This window comes from Pipistrellus hanaki (assembly GCF_964339955.1).
Source record: "Pipistrellus hanaki genome assembly, chromosome: 1".
In the NCBI taxonomy this organism is placed as follows: Eukaryota; Metazoa; Chordata; class Mammalia; order Chiroptera; family Vespertilionidae; genus Pipistrellus; species Pipistrellus hanaki.
In genome coordinates, this window is record NC_140503.1 from 200717918 (window position 1) to 200740405 (window position 22488).

At 38.4% G+C, this 22488-nt stretch overlaps 1 protein-coding gene across 8 annotated transcripts in view; it reads left to right on the plus strand.

The window, feature by feature from the left end:
- KCNIP4 (potassium voltage-gated channel interacting protein 4) overlaps window positions 1-22487 on the plus strand; it is an 899162-nt gene extending 876675 nt beyond the window's left edge. For all 8 annotated transcript variants that reach the window (XM_084898607.1, XM_084898606.1, XM_084898605.1 and 5 more), the window contains 4 exons: window positions 13805-13912; window positions 15721-15825; window positions 16649-16711; window positions 21033-22487. In XM_084898607.1, the coding sequence (XP_084754733.1) occupies window positions 13805-13912; window positions 15721-15825; window positions 16649-16711; window positions 21033-21080 (324 nt within the window). In that variant the 3' untranslated portion in view covers window positions 21081-22487. The remainder of the gene's footprint in view (window positions 1-13804; window positions 13913-15720; window positions 15826-16648; window positions 16712-21032) is intronic.
- Window position 22488: the final 1 nt, after the last annotated feature.

Here is a 22488-nt window from a genome sequence, read left to right on the forward strand (position 1 = left end):
TTATCAAATGTTGATAGTATTACATATGTCCCATTTTTCTCTCATTGGCCCCTTATTATCCACTCTTCCCCACCCCCCAACCCCAAGCCTCCACCACCCTATTGTCTGTGTCCATGGGTTATGAATATATGAATATATGCATACACCTTCTTTGGTTGATCTCTTCCCACTCACTCACCCCTTTTATTCTTTTATTATTATTATTATTATTATTATTATTATTATTATTATGGTAAGAATGCTCAACATGAGATCCACCCTTTTAACATTTAAGTGTGAAACACATTACTGTTGACTATAAGTACAATGTTGTACAGCAGATCTCTAGAGCTTAGTGATCTTGCTTGACTGAAACTTTTTATGCCTGTTGACTAGTACCTCCCCATTCTTCCTCCCCCAGCCCCTGGCAACATCATTCCACTCTTTGATTCTATAAATTTGATTGTTTTAGATACTTTATATAAGTGGATTTGTGCAGTGTTTGTATTTCTATGATGGCTTAGTTCATTTTGCCATTGTTGCACATTGTAGAATTTCCTTATTCTTTTTAAGGATGAATAATTGCATATGCCACATTTTCTTTATCCATTCATCCATCCATGGCCATTTAGATGTTTCTATAACTTGGCTAATGTGATTAGAACTGCAATGAACATGAGAGGGCTAATATGTCTTTGAGATCCTGGCTGCAATACTTTTGGATAAATATTTGGAAGTGGGATTGCTGAATCATATGGCAGTACTATTTTTAATTATTTTGAAGAACCTTCATACTGTTTTCCATAGTGGCTGCACCATTTTGCATTCCTATCAACAGTGTGCAAACTTTCCAAATCTTTCATGTCCATCTCAACACATCATCTTTAGTTTTTTCATCCTGATGCCTGTGAGGTGATATATTATTGTGGTTTTGATTTGAATTTCATGATTATTAGTGATGCTGGATATTTTTAATATACTTGTTGGCCATTTCTATATCTTCTTCAGAGAAATAAATGTTCAAGTCCTCTGCTCATTTTAAAAATTGGGTTACTAGAATTTTTTTTTTAAATATTGAGTTATAGAAATTTCTTATATATTTTGGAGATAACCCCTTATCAGAAATATGGTTTATAAATATTTTATCATATTCCACAGGATCCTTTTTCACTTTGTTATGCCCTTTTCTGTACAGAAGCCTTTTTAGTTTGATGTAATTCAATTTATTTATTTATTGTTGTTGTTGCCTGTGCTTTTGATGTTCTATCCATAAAATTATTGCCAAGACCAATTTCATGAAGTTTTTCCCAGTTTGACTTCTTAGAATTTTATGGATTCAATTCTTAATCTATTTTAAATAATAATTGTTCATAGTATAAAGTCAGGATATAATTTTATTATTTTGGGTGTGTGTATCCATTTTTTCTAACATGATTTGTTGAAGAGACTATCCTTTTCTTTCCCCATTGTGTATCATTGGCAGCCTTGTCAAAGCATATTTCTGCACTCCTATTCTGTACCATTGACCTATATGTCTGTCTTTACACCAGTATCATACTGTTTTGATTATTATAACTTTGTAATATATTTTAAAATCAAGAAATGTGATACCTCCAACTTTGTTTCCTTTTTCAGTATTTACTTGGATGTTTTGGTCTTTTGTGGCTCCATATGAAGTGTAGAATGGTGTTTTAGAAAAAACACCACTGGGATTTTGATAGGCATTGCATTAATCTACAGATAGCTTTAGATAGTATGGACATTTTAGCAATATTAAACCTTTTAGTCCATGGACTCTCTATTTGTTTGTGTCTTTAATTTCTTTCATCAGTGTTTTGTAGTTTTTGATATACAAATCTTCCATCTCCTTAGTTACATTTATATCTAAGTATTTTATTCTATTTTTTTTTTTTTTAGTGCTATTGTAATTTCCTTTTGGATAGTTCATTGTTATGGAAGTACAACTACTTTTTGTGTGCTGATTTTGTTTACTGAATTTGTTTGTTAATTCTAGCAGTTTGTCAGTAGACTTTATGATTTTCTGCATATAAGATCATGTCATCTGATTTATTTTTCCTCACTAATTTCTCTGGCTAGGACTCTCAGTACTATGTTGAAAAGAAGTGGCAAGAATGGCTATCCTTGTCTTGTTCTTGATCTTAGAGGGAAAGCATCCAATTTATTATTCAGCATGATGTTAGCTGAAGGCTTTTTATAAATGGTTTTTATGATGTTCAGATAATTTCCTTCTATTCCTAGTTTGTTGTGAATTTTTATAATGGATGTGTATTGAATTTTGTCAAAAGCTTTTTCTACATCTATTGACATAATCAGGTGGTTTTTAGCCTTTACTCTGTTAGCGTGGTATGTCACATCTATTAATTTTCATATGTTGAACCATCTTTCCATCCAGGGATTAATCATACTTAGGCTTTGTATATGGACCTTTTAATGTGCTATTGTTTGACTTGCTTATATTTGGTTGAAGGTTTTGCATCTATATTTTCAGGCATATTGGCCTACATCTTTTCTTGTGATGTCTTTGTCTGGCTTTAGTGTCAGTGTAATGCTGGCCTCCTAAATGAATTTGGAAGTATTTCTTATTCATCAATTTTTTGGAAGAGGTTGATACTTTAAATGTTTGGCAGAAATCACCAGTGCAGCCATCTGGTCCTGGGTTTTTCTTTGTTGGGAGGTTTTGGATTACTGATTCAATCTTCCAGTTATAGGTCTGTGCAGACTTCCTTTTTACTTACATAATTTAGTCTTGGTAGATTGCATGTCTCTAGAAATTTACTAATTTTTCTAAGTTCTCCAGTCTGTTGGCATAGAGTTGTTTTTAGTAGTCTCTTATATATATTTTTTAAATTTCTGTAGCATCAGTTGTAATGTCTCCTCTTTCATTTCTGATTTATTTATTTATTTGATCATTCTATCTTCTTTTTTTAATATGTTTTTATTGATCTCAGAGAGAGAGAAGAGGAGAGGGATAGAGAGAGAGAAACATAAATGAGAGAGAAACATCCATCGGCTGCCTCCTGCACGCCCCCTACTGGGGATGGAACCCACAATTCCGGCATATGCCCTGACCTGGTTCATGGGTCAATGCTCAACCACTGAACCACACTGGATGGGCAAATATTTAATTTTTTTTTTCCTCTTAGTCTAGCTAAGGTTTTGTCAATTTTGTTTATCTTTTCAAAATATAAAGTAAAAAATAAGTTTCATTGATTTTTTTTCTATTGTCTATTTCATTTATTTCTGCTCTGATCTTTATTTTCTTTCTTCTGCTAATTTTAAGTTTAGTTTATCTTTTGACTGCCTCCTTGAAGTGTCCAGTTACATTACTTATTTGAGATATGTCTTCCTTTTTCATGTTGGCATTTATTTCTATAAACTTCCCTCCTAGTACTTCTTGATAATTTTTAAGCACAGACACACACACACACACACACACACACAAAAAAGCCCAAGAATTTATTCTTCCCGTCATTGTGTTGTCACAAAGCTGTCCTTATCTTTTAAAAGAAGTGCAAATTACAACACACATTTAGTTTGCTGTCTAATATTATATATCTGTTTGTATAAGAAAAGTACATTTCCCAAATTACATGACAACAATCTCAGAAGACAAACAATTTAACCTTTAGGACATCTACTATAGGTCTATAACTCTGGGAAGTTATAGTCAAAACCCTGCCTTCTAAGGCTCAGAAAGTGGGGGAGGCAAGAAAGAAATGAAATATAGCAGAATACTATATGCACCAGCCTGACAATTTTACAAGGAAATCCCTTTCCAAATTATGTACCTTAAAAGATTTGTATTTAATTTTATGAAATGTATTTAATTCATTTTTATGAAATTAAAAAATAGTTTATTTCTGGAATTTTTCATTGAATAATTTTGGACTGTGGTTGACCGGGGTAACTGAAACCAAAGAAAGCAAAAGGGGGGTGGGGGTAATTTCTCTAGCATCTATTTATTCTGAGTCCAGACAAGAGCTGATGCAAGCCTGAACTACAATTGGGGTCACTGGAGATGAAAAGGAGGAGACAAAATCAAGAGAAATGAACCTTAGTAGAATTATATTTCAATACAAATCTGTCATATTTGGGAGGTGAAGTTCATTCAATCCTGGCCAGCTGCCTGGAAGGGGGTCTTTGTAAGGACAGGGTTAAAGGAGAAAGGCACAGCCCTCTGAGATGTCACTCAGTTAGTGGCCACAGGGACCAAGGCACCAGGATAGCCAAGTGCCTCCTAGCAGGTGCGAGGGCCTCATGCAGGTTGAATGCTGCTGACATGAAGAATCTGGGCCAGGAACTTCATGTTCCCTCACCTGCCTTAACCAGTCATACCGAGGAGAAGGGAAGGGAAGGGAAGGTGAAGGTGAAGGTGAAGGTGAAGGTGAAGGTGAAGGTGTAGGTGAAGGTGAAGGTGAAGGTGAAGGTGAAGGTGAAGGTGAAGGTGAAGGTGAAGGGAAGGTGAAGGGAAGGGAAGGGAAGGGAAGGGAAGGGAAGGGAAGGTGAAGGTGAAGGTGAAGGTGAAGGTGAAGGTGAAGGTGAAGGTGAAGGTGAAGGTGAAGGTGAAGGGAAGGTGAAGGGAAGGGAAGGGAAGGGAAGGGAAGGGAAGGGAAGGGGAGGGGAGGGGAGGGGAGGGGAGGGGAGGGGAGGGAAGGGAATGGGGAGGGAAGGGGGAGGGAAGGGAAGGCAAACGAATGGCTGGATTAATAAATGCTATATTAAAATCAAATTTAGCACTAGGCTCTTATAGCTTTAGGGAAGGGAAGGGAAGGGAAGGGAAGGGAAGGGAAGGGAAGGGAAGGGAAGGGAAGGGAAGGGAAGGGAAGGGAAGGGAAGGGAAGGGAAGGGAAGGGAAGGGAAGGGAAGGGAAGAAGCAGGCAGTGGCTCTGTAGGATGTGTGGACTAAGAAGACTGCAGGTATCAAGGCCAGGGCAGTGGGCTTTATCTCGATTGTGGCAGCAGCAGGAACCAGGGGGACAGAGGGGACATGTGAGAATGTCATAGGTACCAGGGCCCCACTGATGGTGGCGTAGAGTCATCCCATAGTAACGTTTGCATTAGTGTTTACTGCACCTAACCTACAAGATGAGTTCCAGCACTGCCTGGTGTCGCTCTATTATAGAAGTCAACATTTCCAGTTCACCTAATGCAGTGGTTGGCAAACCACAGCTCGCAAGCCACATGTGGCTCTTTGGCCCCTTGAGTGTGGCTCTTCCACAAAATACCACGGCCTGAGCTGGTCTGTTTTGAAGAAGTGGCGTTAGAAAAAGTTTAAGTTTAAAAAATGTGGCTCTCAAAAGGAATTTCAATCGTTGTACTGTTGATATTTGGCTCTGTTGACTAATGAGTTTGCCGACCACTGACCTATTGAAATCATTCAGAGCTACTTTACAGAAAATGAGTAAGGCACAAACTACGAGTAGTTTCATTTACTTGAAATTACTTCTGTGTCAGAAACGAAACATCAATTACCTATAGCACATTGTATCTAATTTCAAATGTAAATTTACTCTGCTGTTAATGATACAGGCCCATGCATAGCACTGCTGCTGTAATATTTATGGAAAATGCCGGTAATTATGATGAATGTTGATTGTAACTTGGAAAATTAGTTGTAATGGCTATATACTATAAGCATGCTGGTAAATGTCTTTCTTTTGAAGGCAAACGAATGGCTGGATTAATAAATGCTATATTAAAATCAAATTTAGCACTAGGCTCTTATAGCTCTTTTTTAAAATTGATTAGCTACCTGGAAGGTCTCTAGAAAACAGATGTGATTAGGCAATGAACATATTTTTGAGTAGCAATAGCATCCTGACTCCACAGTAAAGAGGAATAGACTTTTCTGCTTCGTTTGCTTAAAGGCTGAAGGCAGAATGAACAAAACAGAAGGAGCATTGATCCAAATATGACTGGATCGATACCCCACTCTGTTCCCAAGTGGCTATGAGACCTTGGGATGAGTTTGTGAACCCTCTGTGCCTCAGCATTCAGGGCTGTAAACCATCAGCAGGCAAAACTACTTCACAGGGGCATGTAAAAATCAACGAATAAGAATGTCCATCAGAACCTAACCGGTTTGGCTCCATGGATAGAGTGTGGGCCTACAGACTCAAGCATCCCAGTTTCAATTCCGGTCAAGGGCATGTACCTTGGTTGTGGGCACATCCCCAGTGCCCAGCTGATTGATGTTTCACTCTCATCGATGTTTCTAACTCTCTCTCCCTCTCCCTTCCTCTCTGTAAAAAAATCAATAAAATATATTATTTTTTTTTAAATGTACACCAAGGGCTTGGCACCAAATAAGCTCTCAAAATTTTTAGACATTAAACACAGCACTTATTACCTGGGAGATTTTTCTAACAAAGCCCGTGAATAATGATATGGGTGATCTTATTACACAGCAATCTCATATCATTGAAAGTATTCAAGCAAACGCCAGGGGATTGCTCTGTCTGTGATGCTATGGAAGGTAGTTCTGCATCTGATTATAGAAGGAGCATTTATTGTGTGCCAGTCACTATTCTACGTGTTTTAAAATAACTAACAATAATAAGAGATGCACACAATAATAATAACTGACCCTTCTTCAGCAGTCTGATGAGGCAGGCCTTGTGCTGAGGGAATTACATATACCAACTTCGTAATCTTCATAGATACTATTATCATCTCCTTTTTTAGCAAATGAGATTGAGCTATAATGTTTGCTGAATCATATCTAAGGCAAACTTCTATAATGTACTTACTGAGTGTTATCACCAACCACTACATTTACTACTCAGGAATCCATCCATCCACAAAAACCAGAGCATGTGCTTGGAGTCAGAGGTCTGGGTTCAGTTTCTGGTTCCCCTGCTCCCTGGCCACACCCCTTGCCTCAGTATTTTCCCTGAGGCTCCATCTATAATATAAAGACACCAGTGCCTGTTCCCTGTGGTTGCCTGAGGCTGACATGAAATAATACATGGAAATTGCCTAGCATAGGGCCCCACACACATTGTTTAACTGTAGTCATTATTACTGTTAAATTTCAAAGTTCCCAGGGCTCTTTAACCAAGAATTCCACTTCTTCCCTAAAGAAGTAAGTCAAAATAATGGGAAATAGAGAAAAATGTTTTTCACAGCATCATTTATAATGAATAAAATTTTAAATTCATTTTCATATCCAGCAATAGGGAGCGTAGTTAAATAAATTACCATATATTTTGTGACAAAGATATTTTTCAAACTCCAGATTGCAACCATTAGTAGGTGGTAAAATAAATGTAGAGATGAATGACAAGAATATTTAAAAATTAATAGAAGAAAAATGGAAATAGAGTCATCACTATACTTTCTGGTGTGTAATTTTATATGCCTGTACCTCTGTGTGTGTACTTGTACAAGGCTGCCATTTAAATATAATTCTTACTGTGGTTTTGGGTCCAAAATGTCCAAATGTTCAAAAGCCACTGTGATAGTATCCTATATAATAAATCCCTAATATGCAAATTGACCAAACAGCAGAACAACCAGTAACTATGATGTGCACTGACCACCAGAGGCAGACGCTCAGTGCAGGAGCTACCCCCTGGTGGTCTGTGTGCTCCCCCAGGAGGAGCGCCACTCAGTCAGAAGCCAGGCTCACTGATGGCAAGTGCAGCAGCACCTCCTGCCTCTGAAGCAGAACTAAGAAACCCTTGGGAAGTGGACTAAGCTGTCAGGGGAGCAGGCCTAAGCCAGCAGTCGAACATCCCCCAGGGGTCCCAGACTGTGAGAGGGCACAGGCCAGGTTGAGGGACCCCATCCACCCCCAGTGCATGAATGTCGTGCATCGAGCTTCCAGTTTTATTAGATTAAACCATATGAAATTATTATTCTTGACAAATAAGGTTAAAAAAAATCAGCAACTTCATATGGTTCAATCTAATATGTAGTTATTTAAATTATGTCAAAAGAAAATTCCAGGGAAAATTATATATATATATATATATATATATATATATATATATATATATATATATGCCGTATGACTATTACTATAAATATATAAATATATGCTAAGATAGGCATCAAAGAGAATGCAAATGTTAAATGTGATAGCTAATATAATTATTTGTTGTTGAAATTTTCTTTACTATAGTTTTCTGTGTTTTTACATAAGCCAATCATTATATTTATGTATATTAGAGGCCCAGTGCATGAATTTGTGCACAGGTGGGGGATCCCTCGGCCTGACCAGTAATCAAAAGGAAGGATCACAGGAGGTTGGCCAGTTGGGGTAGGAGGAAGAGGATTAGGGAGGTTGGCTACAGGAGTGCAGTGACCACCAGGGGGCAGCTCCTGTGTTGAGCATTTGCCCCCTGGTGCACATCTTAGCGAATGGTCAATCAGTTGTTCCAGTCATTCCTGTTATTCAGTCACTTAGTCTTAATTATATATATATAATCATTTGTATTTATGATTTAGTTTAAAAACTCATTATTTTTTTTTTGTCTTAAATATATTTTTATTGATTTTTTACAGAGAGAAAGGGAGAGAGATAGAGAGCTAGAAACATCGATGAGAGAGAAACATCGACCAGCTGCCTCCTGCACACCCCCTACCGGGGATGTGCCCGCAACCAAGGTACATACCCTTGACCGGAATCGAACCCGGGACCCTTCAGTCCGCAGGCCGACGCTCTACCACTGAGCCAAACCGGTTTCGGCAAAAAAAAAAAAAAAACTCATTAATTTTTAATGGCCTCCAGTAAAATCAAACCAAAGAACTATTTTTTAAATTAATTGCCATAGGGCTACAATTATTTATCAAGACACTAAATTACTCCAATAGACAGTATTGCATATCAATCATGATAAGTACATTATGTCTTTTACATGATAAAATCAAGCTACGAATCTTGGAAAGTATACTTATTATTTTTTAAGACATACTGATGCCTTTTATTCATTCCACACAAATGGAAACTTTAAGTAGTGTCCCAAATTGTATCTCTCAAAGACTTTAAAGAGTAGCTCAATTACTATGGAAGTTCAACCCCAAACAAATTCTCACACCAGAGAAAATTAACAACCTTAAAGTAGTTTACAAAACTATGTAAACAAGCATAAAAAAAAATAGCAATATACTTAACACATGTGTAACTCTCCCTATGGAGTCTGCCTCTGCCTAACTAAGTTAACCTTTTGAACCTTGGACTGGTTATTTAATTGTGGGAACCCTTAACATGACCTGTGTAATTAGAGCCCACTCAGGGTCCGGTTTCTGGAGGAGGCCACTCACTAAAATGAAGAGAGAGACTAGAAAAGAGTTAATTTGGGACAAATGGGGGGCCAGGCAGGAGTCAACCTCTAGTGGGGAGACTCTCTAGGTTCTGGCCTTGCAATCCCTTTTATTGAGGTTGCTATGGGAAACACCCAGTACCCTTAAGCAGCTTTGGGAAACACCCATAGCCCTTAGGCAGGTAATAAGTGGATTATCATATCAGTAAGGATTTACATGATTACAAGATGGGGAAGTTGCCTCAGTTACCATTGTCTCAATTAGATAGGGTGTGGTTGGCTCTGACCTTTCAGAGCTTCAAGGTTGACCAGCCTCTTTCTATTAGTGAGACAATGATTGGTTTCCAGCATCTCCCCCATTTCTTTCTTTTAAAAAATCTTGCATCTGCAGACCAGAAATAAACATATAAGAACAATAAAATGTTTGAGTCCAAATTTCAAAGTCTAAGAGTTCTAAGTCCAAGTTTCAATGTCCAAAAGTTCTGAGTCCAAAAGTTCTTCATATGTGCATGTCTGCAATGATATCTGGATGGTGGCCATGCAGGTCCAATGGTCTCTTTTTTGGTTCTGGGCAATCTGCAGCGTCGCATAGCTGCTGACTGCTGGCATGGCAAGGCATCATCAACGTCAGTGTCTTCGATGTCTGGATTTAATGTTGTTTTCCATCTGTAAATAGCACTGTTTCTGGCAAATGCCTCCAAATGCAGGTGGGAGAAAAGAGGACTAACATTCTTGGCATAATAACCAGCAATAAGGCACCACGTAAAGGCTTATAGATCAATAGAGCTTGTACTGAATAAGATGGGGTTATCATAAAGTAAGTCTCTATGCTCTTTTCTTTCTTTTGCTTGATCATAAGAGAAGAGGAACCAGAATTCAGTACCCATCCTCTTATCATTTCTATACTTTAGGTAATAGGGGGAACATTTTTTTCACAGATAAAAGTAGGATAATTGTGTAAAGTACTTTTGAGAGGTGTGTGTGTGTGTGTGTGTGTGTGTGTGTGTGTGTGCTTAATGCTGCAACTCCTCCTTGACAGATTTCAATCATTCAGAAAAGCATGGAGCAAAAACCATGTAGGTCACATTGACTCTCTCATTTTCTTTATCACAAATCAGGGATCATTCCTTTTTGAAATAACCATTATTAATATTATCTTGAAAGATGGCATGTTATAAGAGAGAGGGGTACTCAAGGTCCATAGCTATCTTTTAATGGTAGTAGTTTCTGATTACATAGTATTTAAGAAGATGTGATTTAGATGTCAGCTTATGAATCAGGATACTTTTTGTCACAAATAATAGAAAATCATACACTAACAAAAACAGTGTGATAGCTCTATTGGCTCCCAAGGACAAAAAGTCCAAAGGTAGTGCTGACTGTAGCCTAAGGTTACAAGAATATGCCAGAAATTCCTGGGCTCCCACCTTGATTGTTGCTGTGTAGCAGAGAAGGGACAGCATCTGGACAGTCCTTCCTTCCCAGAGACAGAGCCAGCAGCCAAGGAGTACACTTGAGGTAAGGTGTACACAAACTAAACATTGGGTTTGCTTCTGTTCTCCTACCAAGTCGTTCTCAAAGTCCTGTATATTATAAAGCTGTACACAGAAAACAAATGTACAGATGCTGCAGCAGGAAGATATTGTTTACACTGACTTTTGTACTTCTGTGATACCAATGGAATCAGATTGTTAGATAAGTGCAATTTTCTCTCCAGCAGACTGCATTGTTAAATCATCTGACTTTAATACTGTCAACAATCAAGATAAATGTTAAAAAATGAACTAGGAAGTGGCTTTTGGTTTTTAAAAATAAATATCTGATCATTTTCAGCCAGACAAAATATATTATTTTTGTCGTTTTTCTAAGAGACTTGCTTTTTCTTCAATCAAACTTTTAAGTTAGTTACAAGAGAATGGTTGAGTAATAATGCAGGCAACAATATATGACTTTATTTATTTATTTATTTATTTAATGTGTGTGTGTGTGTGGGGGGGGGGGGGTGTATCCAGTTTTTTCTTCATGCTTTACTTAGAAACTGCTATGAAAATTGAAAATAAGTTCTGCTCTATATGTCTCAACTCAAATGAGAGTTTTATCAAATAGTTCAGGATGAGAGGAGCAGGAATTCAATGATCTACACTAATAAAAGAAATATGCAAATTGACCATACCTCTGGAATGCCCACCAGCCAACCAGGAGTGGGTATGCAAATTAACCCAAAAAAAGATGGTGGTTTAATTTGCATACACAGGCACCCAACAGCCTAGGTCCCGGGAATATCCTCTGGACCCAGGCTACTCTGAGCCTGTAGGCCTGAGCATAGGGCCTAAGCTGCTGGAGTCTCAGAATGCCCCCAGCCACTCCTGACCTATCGCCTTGGAGCTGAGCAGCAGGGGGCAGGGTGGGAGAAGCTTGAGCAGAGCTGGAGTGGAGCCCAGGGGGCACTTCCCCTGCCCAAATCGCAGCATAGGCATGTTTCATGTTTCATTCAGCTTGCAACAGAATCACCTGGAGGGCTTGCTAAAATATAGATTGCTGGGCCCAACCCCAGAGTTCCTTTTTTGCAAAAAATGTATTTTATTTCATTACTAAGAGTCCCTCAGCCCAGCCTGCCCCCTCTCACAGACTGGGAGCCCTCAGGGATGTCCTACTGATGGCTTAGCTCCCCATGGAGAGATCAACCAAAGGACTTGTGTTGCATGCATATAAGCCATGTGGTCACGGACAACATGGGGGTTGGGGCATCCATGGGGAGGTATTTGGGATGGGAATGGGGGAATGCGGACAAATATGTGATACCTTAATCAATAAAGAAATTTTTAAAAAAGACCTTTCATCCAGCACCACCCCCCTTTGAGTAAGGACATATCACTATCACTTTTTGATTTAGAACAACTGATAAGGTTTATATTGATATCCATGAACCTCAGCTGGCTTTTCAAATGATCCAGCCATCTTTCTCTGATGAGCTTACCTGCCCATGCTCTGCCATGATTAATTATACCTTAAAAAGAGAAAACTTAGAGTTTGCAAGTTGTATACTATATAAGTCCATAGGGTGTCATTGCTCTTACCTCTCGCAATTCCACTAAAGCTTCTCCCATTGGCCACTGGTGACCTCTGTGTTGCTGATCCAATGGTCTCTTCTCATTCCTCAGCAGAATCTTGTACCAATACAAATAATCCCTTCTTCATGGAATTCTTTCTTCTCCCACTTCTTTTTAAGATTCTTTGCTGGCTTCTCCTCTTTTCATACTAAGTATTGGAATTCTTCATGGCCTTTTCTTGAGTCCTATTTTTCTCTGACTCTCCATTTTACACTGAATAAAGACTGGGAAGTAAAGGAGGTATAGTGTTCTAATTATTGAAGCACCATTTGTTGAAAATACATTCTTTCCCCATTGCATGGTCTTGGCAATCTTATGAAAATCAATGGCCATAGATGTGTCAGTTCATTCTGGATTTTTAAGTTTATTGCACTGCCGTATGAATTTTAAGATCAGCTTTTTCCATTTTTGCAAAAGAGGTCAATGATCTTTCTTGATAAATTTTTTAATAAAGTAAGAATTGTATATTTCCTTAACATAATAAAAGTTAGTAGCATGTTCATTGTAAAAACATTAGAAATAACCTCATTAAGTTCAATAACTAAATAAGAATGTCTATATGATTGTAATTATGTAATGATGTTCAGGAAGTATTATTCAATACATTTACAAAAGAGTAATTAAAAATATGAAAATTAGAAAGAAGAGGTAAAATTAACTCTATTTGTAGCTAATATGAAAAACCCAGGAGAAACAATTGAAAAACTATCAGGCACAATAGGAACACTAAGTTGGCAGCATACAAAATTATTATACAGAAATCAATAGCTTTCCCATATACTGTATAATCAAACTTTAGAATATATAATAAAAGAGTTCATTTATAACAGCAGCAGCAGGACTAAAATATCTAAAAATAAATATGATTAAGAAATGTGACCAAACACTTTGGAGAAAAAAGGAGAAAATTCTAGATTATACCAGAGTTTGATGTGCTGAATAATGGCCCACCAAAGACATCCACATCCTTATTCCTGGAACGTGTGGCTATGTTACCTTACATGGGAAAAGAAGGTTTGTATGCCTGACTAGGGTTCTTGAGATGGGGAGTTCATTCCGGATGATCTGGATGGGCCCACTGTAATGACAAGGGTCCTTATAAAAAGGAGACAGAAAGATTATGGTGGGAAAGAGAAGCTATGACAATGGGAACAGAGGTTGGAGTGTGTGCTTTAAATATGGAGGAAGGGGCCACAGCTAATCAATGAAGGTAGCCTCTGGAAACTAAGTAGGTAAGGAAGCATATTTTCTCTTTAGATTCCCTGGAGGGGGGGAACTCTGCCTCCATCTGGATTTCAGACCAGTGAAACCCCTCCAGATGGGGTTGTAACCCTTGCTTTCATCATATAAGGGAAAATTGTATACGAGTTTAAATTTGGCTTTTTTTTAGAAATGTCAGATCAAATTATGTTTTTTATTTCTTTTTAGGATTTCATCAGGGGTCTTTCCATTTTGCTCCGAGGAACAGTACAAGAAAAACTCAACTGGGCATTTAATTTGTATGACATAAACAAAGATGGCTACATCACTAAAGAAGTAAGAAATACCTCATCAACAGCTATCCTTTGGGATATTTTCATTTTTAACTTCAAAATGTTAATTGCACATTTGCAACTTTTAATTTGAAAATGGCCCTTTCAGGAAATGTAAAATATTTCATGTAGTGGCATTTCAATAAACACTATGAATGAAATATAGACTCTGGTTGGAATCAGATAGGAAGACAATGTATCTAAATCATGTTAGAATATTTGGCCTGTGACCTCTCTCCCACCCATCCTCCCAATTCCCCACCTCCCATATAATGTGGTCCACATGGAAACAGGTGTAATTTCAAGTCACATAGAGGTGTGTGTAATGAGCTGGATGACCTTTATGATGTGGGAAGTGACCTCATGGAATGGTGGGACCTCCCAAATCCTTCAGGCCTGCAGAACAAATAAGATATTCAAGTCAAATGGTTCGAATTTAAAAATAATTTAAAGCACAAGGAGAAGCAAGGGAAAGGAGATGGTAAGTTAACTAAGTTAGGATAAGGTGCAAGGAAGGTGGAAGGATCACATTACCTGAGTCCTGGGTCTGTTCAATCTTCTTATGTCCTGTCTTTTTCTCTGGCTCATTGGCTTTTCCCCAAAGATGAGATTTGAGCAAGAAGCTCCTCAAATAAAAGGTGTCCTTGGGTCAGTGACATGAACTTGCTCTACCAGAGACAAAGGGGCAAGTGCACCTGACCACACTTATAGCAACAAAATTAGCCTGGTCAGCGGCCATAGTTTTTATTTATGTTTCTTGAGCAGAGAATTCATGGAACCAGAATGTTTCTCATCAATGTGTGGCTGAATTAAGAACTCACGAATATTAATCTTTTGTGTATACTGAGCATATCCTGGATAGTTAGTGCCTCTTGTATATTTGGTATCCAATAAGCATTTAGTACTCAGATGCCTCAGGAATATTAGATATCTCTTTGTTCTCCAATCCCTTACTATTCCTGTCTTTGTTTAACAGAAACATGCTGTTCTTGCTCCTTATACGTGACATATCTCATGAATTCTGCCTATGGCAAACAAACTTACTACTGCTCTAAACTCAGAACACCTTTGAAAGTTACACCTATGATTTATAAACTACAGACTATTTATTATTTATAATAGAATGGAATACTCTCGAAAGTAAATGTTATATCAACCTAATCAAGAACCTTTTATGTGAAAAATTCGATATGAAGGAAACAAACATTAAATAATAAACCTGAATGTCTAGGTAGATATTATTTTCACTAAGATTGAAAATAAGTTGAAAACTAATTTTTAATAAAATCATTAAAAAATAATGATATTTTAAGATGCATCCCAGCGTCATAATATTTTGACTAATTTACATGTGTGATTTCCTCAGTTAAAACGGTAGTGGAAGGAAAAGAAAAACCACCAACAATGGAAGTCCTAATGAGCTTTGATTTTTTTAGTATAATTCTTGTGATGTAAAGTTATATTTTATTCACAATTAACACATTGATAATAAACATGTAAGATCTATAATTACTCAGTAAAACAAAGGCAGTCTATGTGAAGTCTACAGAGACCCAAACACTAACCCAGAATTTTGCTGATCATGTTTGATATGTTGGAATTTACTTCCTGTTGAAACCAAGGTCAGAAATAATTCTTACATTCTCATTCTGCTGCTTCGAAAGCACAAAGCTGTTGCCTTTTCCTCACAACTGAAAGGCATTTAATGAAGAATCGGAAATTTGAAATTGAGTAGAAATACCCTGTTAGACTTTCTGGGTGGTTTCCTAGTATATTGCTTGCAGCCTCACAAGTGTGCCTTTGGCATTTCAGGAGATGCTGGATATCATGAAGGCAATATATGACATGATGGGTAAATGCACATATCCTGTCCTCAAAGAAGACGCTCCCAGACAACACGTGGAGACATTTTTCCAGGTAGGGATGCATATGGAAGCCAGAGGGAAACAGAAATTAAGAAAACATTTACTGTTTTCAAAGTGTCATGATGATTCAAAAGAATGTAAAGTAAAAGAGCATTTAACTGACAGGGATAAAATGATAGGATATTTATCATCCTAACAATTTAATAATTTTGGTTTTGAATAATTATAATACTGATAACTATAGAACATTCACAATATCTTACATAGAATACTAATTTATTGCCATGTTTCACATGTAGTTGCTTTTTAGTTTAGTTCTCATGAGAACCCTATAAGGTTATAAATCCTTATTAGCCCCCCAAAATTTCAGCAAATTGCGAGAGTTCTGGCAGGGCTGGAAGGCAGGGTTTCACCTAGGTCAGTGACTAGGTCTTCACCACATTCTGTTGACAAAGAAAAGCCTAGAAGAAGTCAGCCAGATGATTCCTATGGGTTGGAAATTACTCGTTGGTTCTGAGGCAGTTCCTCCCAATAAATAAACAGTGGGTTTTGTTTTGTGGTTTTTATATATATATATATTTTATTGATTTCAGAAAGGAAGGGAGAATGAGAGAGAAAAACATCAATAATGAGAGAGAATCATTGACCAGCTGCCTCCTGCATGCCTCCTACTGGGGATAAAGCCCCACAACCCAGGCATGTGCCCTTGACCAGAACTGAACCTGGGACCCTTCAGTTCATAGGCCAACTCTCGGAGCCAAACCGGCTAGGGCTTATTTTTGTTGTTGTTTATCAACTTCAGCTCATTTGGTGAAGGTGTGAGGGTATCATGGGGAAACCTGAATAAAGTGTTTTATTCTTTTCTTCCTGAACAGAAAATGGACAAAAATAAAGATGGAGTTGTTACTATAGATGAGTTCATCGAAAGTTGCCAAAAAGTAAGTAATGGTAGTAAAAGAACCATCCATTTTTGCTTTTGTAACAGTTAGACTGAGTATTGCCAACTAGCCACCATGAAGTGAGAAAAATATAAAGATCCCAGGCCTAAGTTTATGGCTTTTACAGCTGAGGTAAGCCCAATCCCTAAATAATCACCAGTTTCTACATTGAATTGATAGGCATTTGTAGAGTGCTCACAGCTGTGTAGGTAAGCCCTGGAGATGCGAAAGTCACACATAGACTGAGTTTTGTTCCCTAAGTACTTTAGAGAGTATTCATCATTGAGAATAAAACACACTGGAGATTTACATTGCTCTTTGCCTAGACTTAGCCTATAGCATGTATATTGTCAATCATATTTCCACAGCTTTAGAATTCCAGGACTGCTAAGTATTCAGCACAGGCCAGTCTTATAGCCAGTTTCTCAGATAAACATCATTGTGCTAATATGTGTGGGAAAGAAATGGCTTTGGGTTGAAGCAGTAATGGTCTTCAGTCACACACAAAAAAAAAAAAAAAAAAAAAAAAAAGCCGTAAATTCAGAAGGAAAATCAGGCTGGCTGGCTCACCTGGCCGGAGGCCAGTTCCATCTTACCTAGCATTCTCTGGCCCCGTGTGTGGCTAGAACAACAATTCACAATTTAAAAAATAAATATAGACAAAGCAGTCTGTAGTGCTTTAGCTTTTCTATTTATGAATTGATATACTTCCCCTTTCCTGGCACCTGCTTGTTTCTAAACTCATATTTAAGCTGGTGGACTTTAGGAGAATCAACCTGCTAGTGCTGCTGTTGTGGCCTGGCTTCAAGGGGTGCAAGTCAGCATTCGTTCGGCTAGCATTTACCCTTCAAGAACAAGCTCCCTGGCCACCATTCACATGCAGTCTCCAAGTGCCCTGTGATACCCGAAGTCTAACTCTTACGTTTCTAAGGAATATGCTAAACCAAACAGCCACGGGGCAATGGTTTTTCCTAAACAATTCTTTCTCTGGTGCAGAGAGACCATTAAAAAAAAAAAAAAAAAAAAAAAAAGATAGTTGATTGATTTTTTACTTTTTTTAAAAAAAAAAATCTTTATTGTTCAGATTACCGATGTTCCTCTTTTCCCCCTTCATAGCTCCCCTCCACCCAATGCCCCCCACCACCCCATGCCCTTACCCCTCACCACTGTCCTTATCCATAGGTATAAGATTTTTGTCCAATCTTTTCCCGCACCCCTCACACCCCCTTTCCCCCATGAACTGTCAGTCCACTCCCTTTCTATGCCCCTGATTCTATTATATTCACCAGTTTATTCTGTTCATCAGATTTTTTATTCATTTGATTTTTAGATTCTCTTGTTGATAGATATGTAGTTGTTTTTCATAATTTTTATCTTTACCTTTTTCTTCTTCTTCCTCTTCTTAAAGAATACCCTTTAGCATTTCATATAATACTGGTTTGGTGGTGATGAACTCCCTTAGCTTTGCTTCTCTGTGAAGCTCTTTATCTGACCTTCAATTCTAAATGATAGCTTTGCTGGGTAGAGTAATCTTGGTTGTAGGTTCTTGATGTTCATCACTTTGAATATTTCTTGCCACTCCTTTCTGGCCTGCAAAGTTTCTGTTGAGAAACAGCTGTTTTTCTCTTGCTGCTTTCAAGGTTCTCTCTTTATCTTTTGCCCTTGGCATTTTAATTATGATGTGTCTTGGTGTGGTCCTCTTTGGATTTCTCTTGTTTGGGGTTCTCTGCGCTTCCTGGATTTGTAAGTCTATTTCTTTCACCAGGTAGGGAAAGCTTTCTGTCATTATTTCTTCTAATAGGTTTTCAATATTTTGCTCTCTCTTTTTCTGGCACCCTCATAATTCAGATGTTGGTATGCTTGAAGTTATCCTAGAGGCTCCTTACACTATCTTCATATTTTTGGGTTCTTTTTTCTTTTTGTTTTTTGGTAGGTTGTTTTTTGCTTCCTCATATTTCAAATATTTGATTTGATTCTTGGGGTCCTCTTGGCTACTGTTGGATTTCTGTATATTATTCTTTATTTCAGACACTGTATGCATAATTTCTGACTGGTCCTTTTCCATTTATTTATGTATGTATTTATTTATTTATTTATTTAGGCATTCTCATTAAGATCCTTGAAGGTCTCACTAAGTTCCTCAGATGTTTTTAGAAGATTCTTGAGTAATCTTGTAACTGTGGTTTTGAACTCTATATTCAGTAGTTTGCTTTCCTCCATTTCTTTCATTTGTGATGTTTCTTTGTCTCTGCATTTTGGCTGCTTCCCTGTGTGGTAGGTGACCTATAGGGCCCAGTGGCTCAGCCTCCCTAATCACCTGAGGTGGACACTCTTGGTGCACCCTTTTGTGGGCTGGGTGCACAGTCTTGTTGTAGTTAAACCTTGATTGCTAATGGTACACTGGGAGGAATTGACCTCCAGGCAAACTGGCTGTGAGGACCCACTGTATCTATAATGGAAGAACTGCCGTGCTGGAGATACCCTTATGGGGCAGGACTTGCTTCATTGGGTCTTTGGTGCTCACTGAATCTGCCTCTTGAGTGTGTCACTTATGGATGTGAGGAGTTGAAATCTGATACGGTTTCACACTGACCACTAGGTACACTAACTCCTGGATCTCCAAGGAGGTGCAAGTCAGCTACTGCCTGAGGCCACCCACTAGGAGCTACAGTGAGATCTGCAGATTTCTCCTCTTTGTTTGGGGTTTGGAAGTTTTGGAGTTGTCTGACCCAGATGCAGTTTGTTAGGTTAAACTGCAAAAGGGTAGGCAATTCATATGCAAAAGCCGCTGTGCAGATTGATAGGTTTGTAAATTGGGTGGGTAGGGTGTCAGGGAATCACTAGGGCATAGCAAGCAGCTATGTGTCTCTGCATCTCCACGTCCTGCACCCCAGTGCAGTAAACAATTATTCCTGCTCACACCTCTGGGTAGAGTAATCTTGGTTGTAGAAAAAGTCACCATCACTTTCTGACCTGAAGCCAGACAGTCCAGCTTCTCCCCGTAGGAGATTGGATCTCCAGAGTCTCTCTGGAAACTGGAGTTCAGAGCAGAAGGGAGCTTGTATCTCCTTCCTGAATGAAAAAAACAGTGCACCTAGTCACCACCAGCCTTATTCGTGCACTTCCGTACCTCTGCTATTCTGTGCCTCTTAGGTCCTACCCAATCTCTATGTGATTTTTTCTTTTATTCTGGTTGTAGAACTTCTCCTCAGCCAGCTTTCCCGTGGTTCTGGGTGATAGTTGTCTTATCCTTTAGCTATAGTTTTGGTGTGGTTGTGAGAGGCAGCATGTACAGGTGTATACCTTATGCCGCCATCTTGGTTTCTCCAATTGATTGATTTTTTTTAGAGAAGAAAGAGAGGGAGGGATAGAGAGAAACATCAATAGACTTCCTTCCACATGGCCCCTAACAACTAGGTATGTGCTCTTGATCAGGAATCAAACCAGCAACTGAGCCACAGCAGCCAGGGCAAGGCCATTCATTTTTAAAGGCTCATAACAGCCACACAGAAATAGCTCTAACACATCCAGAAACAGGTGTAAACACATCCCAAAGCTCCAACCTTCAGTCTTCACAAAGTTGGCTCTTAACTCACACAAACTCTGTTTCCTTCTATATGTTCAAGTCTGTGACCCACCCAAAATTTGCATTTCTTTTCTTTTTTTACTCTGATTCTTCATTCTGGCATCTGATTTGAGAAATATCCTCTATGAACAAGTGTGATTTAATCCTCACCAGAGGATATTTTTTCCATTGATTTTTTTAGAGAGTGAGAGGGAGAGGGAGAAATAGAGAAAAACACCAACATGAGAGAGACACATTGGTTGGTTGCCTCCCACATGCTCCTGACCAGGGCCAGAAGCCTGCAACCCAGATACATGCCCTTGACAGGACTTGAACCCAGGACCTTCAGTCTGCAGGCCAAGTCTACCCACTGAGCCAAACTGGCAAAGGCAACACCAAGTGTGATTTAAATGAACTATTTAAAGTCTGGTAGACTCAACAAAATCTAACATGGGCTCTCCAGTTTTCTATATGGGGCACAGATGGTTGGAAAATGGCAGTACTTCGAGGGAAAATGGTGTGTGCAGCAGGTCCTCAAATAACATAATGTGGGAGTGTTATTCATGTTCATTTAATGTTTTGTTATAATGTTGATATGCCATAGGGACTTAACTCGTTTATATCAATTAGCTCATGGTAGAATTGGTTTCCTGTACATCATTTCACTTTGTCACAGGAACTATCAGTGATGCTGAGGGTTTGCTGTACTTGCCTCGGAAATATGCTCAATTTAATCCTGCTGTTTCTCCCTTACAGGATGAAAACATAATGCGCTCCATGCAGCTCTTTGAAAATGTGATTTAACTTGTCAAATCCATCCTCAGACAAATGTGAATGATCCTACCACACAAGTGGGAGCTGCCACTTTTAGCATAGACTGCTCAGCTTGACTCTGAGGCATATTATGCAAACCAGCTTTGTTTTCATATGAAGCAGTCCCCAAAAGATTTGAGTTCTCCACTTTTCAATTTGCCTCCTTTTCATAATGCAAATTTCATGGGATGGTCTAAGTCATTTCACACCGTGTGGATATTCAAAAATAATAGAATCTGGCATATAGGTTTACTGATACTTTAGCCATGGGATCATTGAGGCTTTCACATTATCAGTGACTTTAAAATGTTTTCTGCTGCCCCTTTGAAGGTATTCAACCCCAGGATTTTAAATGGTTTTCTACAATGTTGGCATCTGCATTTAATTTCCAGAAATTAATTTTCAGGTTTGTGTGCTATAATTCCACTGTGGACTTAAGTGAACAAGACTACCACACTTTAAGAAAGCAACAGTCCCAGTTCCTATGAATTTGCTGCCTCCTGTTAAAAGACATTCATCTATCTGGCGGTTTTCTAAATAGTATGAAACAAATTAGTTGATCACCAGATGTCCATATATGCCAAATAACTTATTTAATAAGCATTTCTTAATTTTTCATAAATACATATCAAGACAAGGCCTATATGATGTTTATAATTTTGGGTTTGCTCAATTTGACAGGTTAACTGTTTATTCTATAGTCACTAAGTGAAAGCCCAAGAAGATGGGAGACACAGTGAGGGTGTTTATTGGTACATGCGAAAGGTCACAACATCTGTCCTCCAGTCCTGGTAATGCTCAATGAGGAGCCATTTTAATAGCATTAAAAGCCTATTGCATCTCCTCCCTGGACTCTCTCATGGCACCTTTATGCTACATGCCATCAGGGCAAAGACACCCAACTACTCCAACGTGTGCTAGGAAGAAACGGCAGGCAGAAGTCACTTTGAAAGCTCCAGTGATTCCATTATAGCCAGAACTCCAATTCCAAAATTTAGTTGAAAATATTGATACATATCAAGTGCTAAGCAACTCATCTGGAAGGTGTTATGATTTAGCTTCTCATACAGATTCTTTTTAACACTCTCAAACCAAAATTGTAAAGTTGCCATAACATGACTAAAGAGACACACACCTTCCCTGTTTTGCAGAAATATCACCAAGACCAAGAGGTTACTGTAGGAGGAAACTTGCAACTGTCTTTGCAACAATAAATCAGGTATCTATTCTGGTGTAGAGATAGGATGTGGAAAGCTGCCCTGCTATCACCAGTGTAGAATTAAGAGTAGTACAATACATGTACACTGAAACTCGCCATCGCGTGTTTGTGTAAACTCAACGTGCACATTTTGTATTTCAAAAAGAAAAAAATAAAGCAAATAAAATGTTTATAACTCTC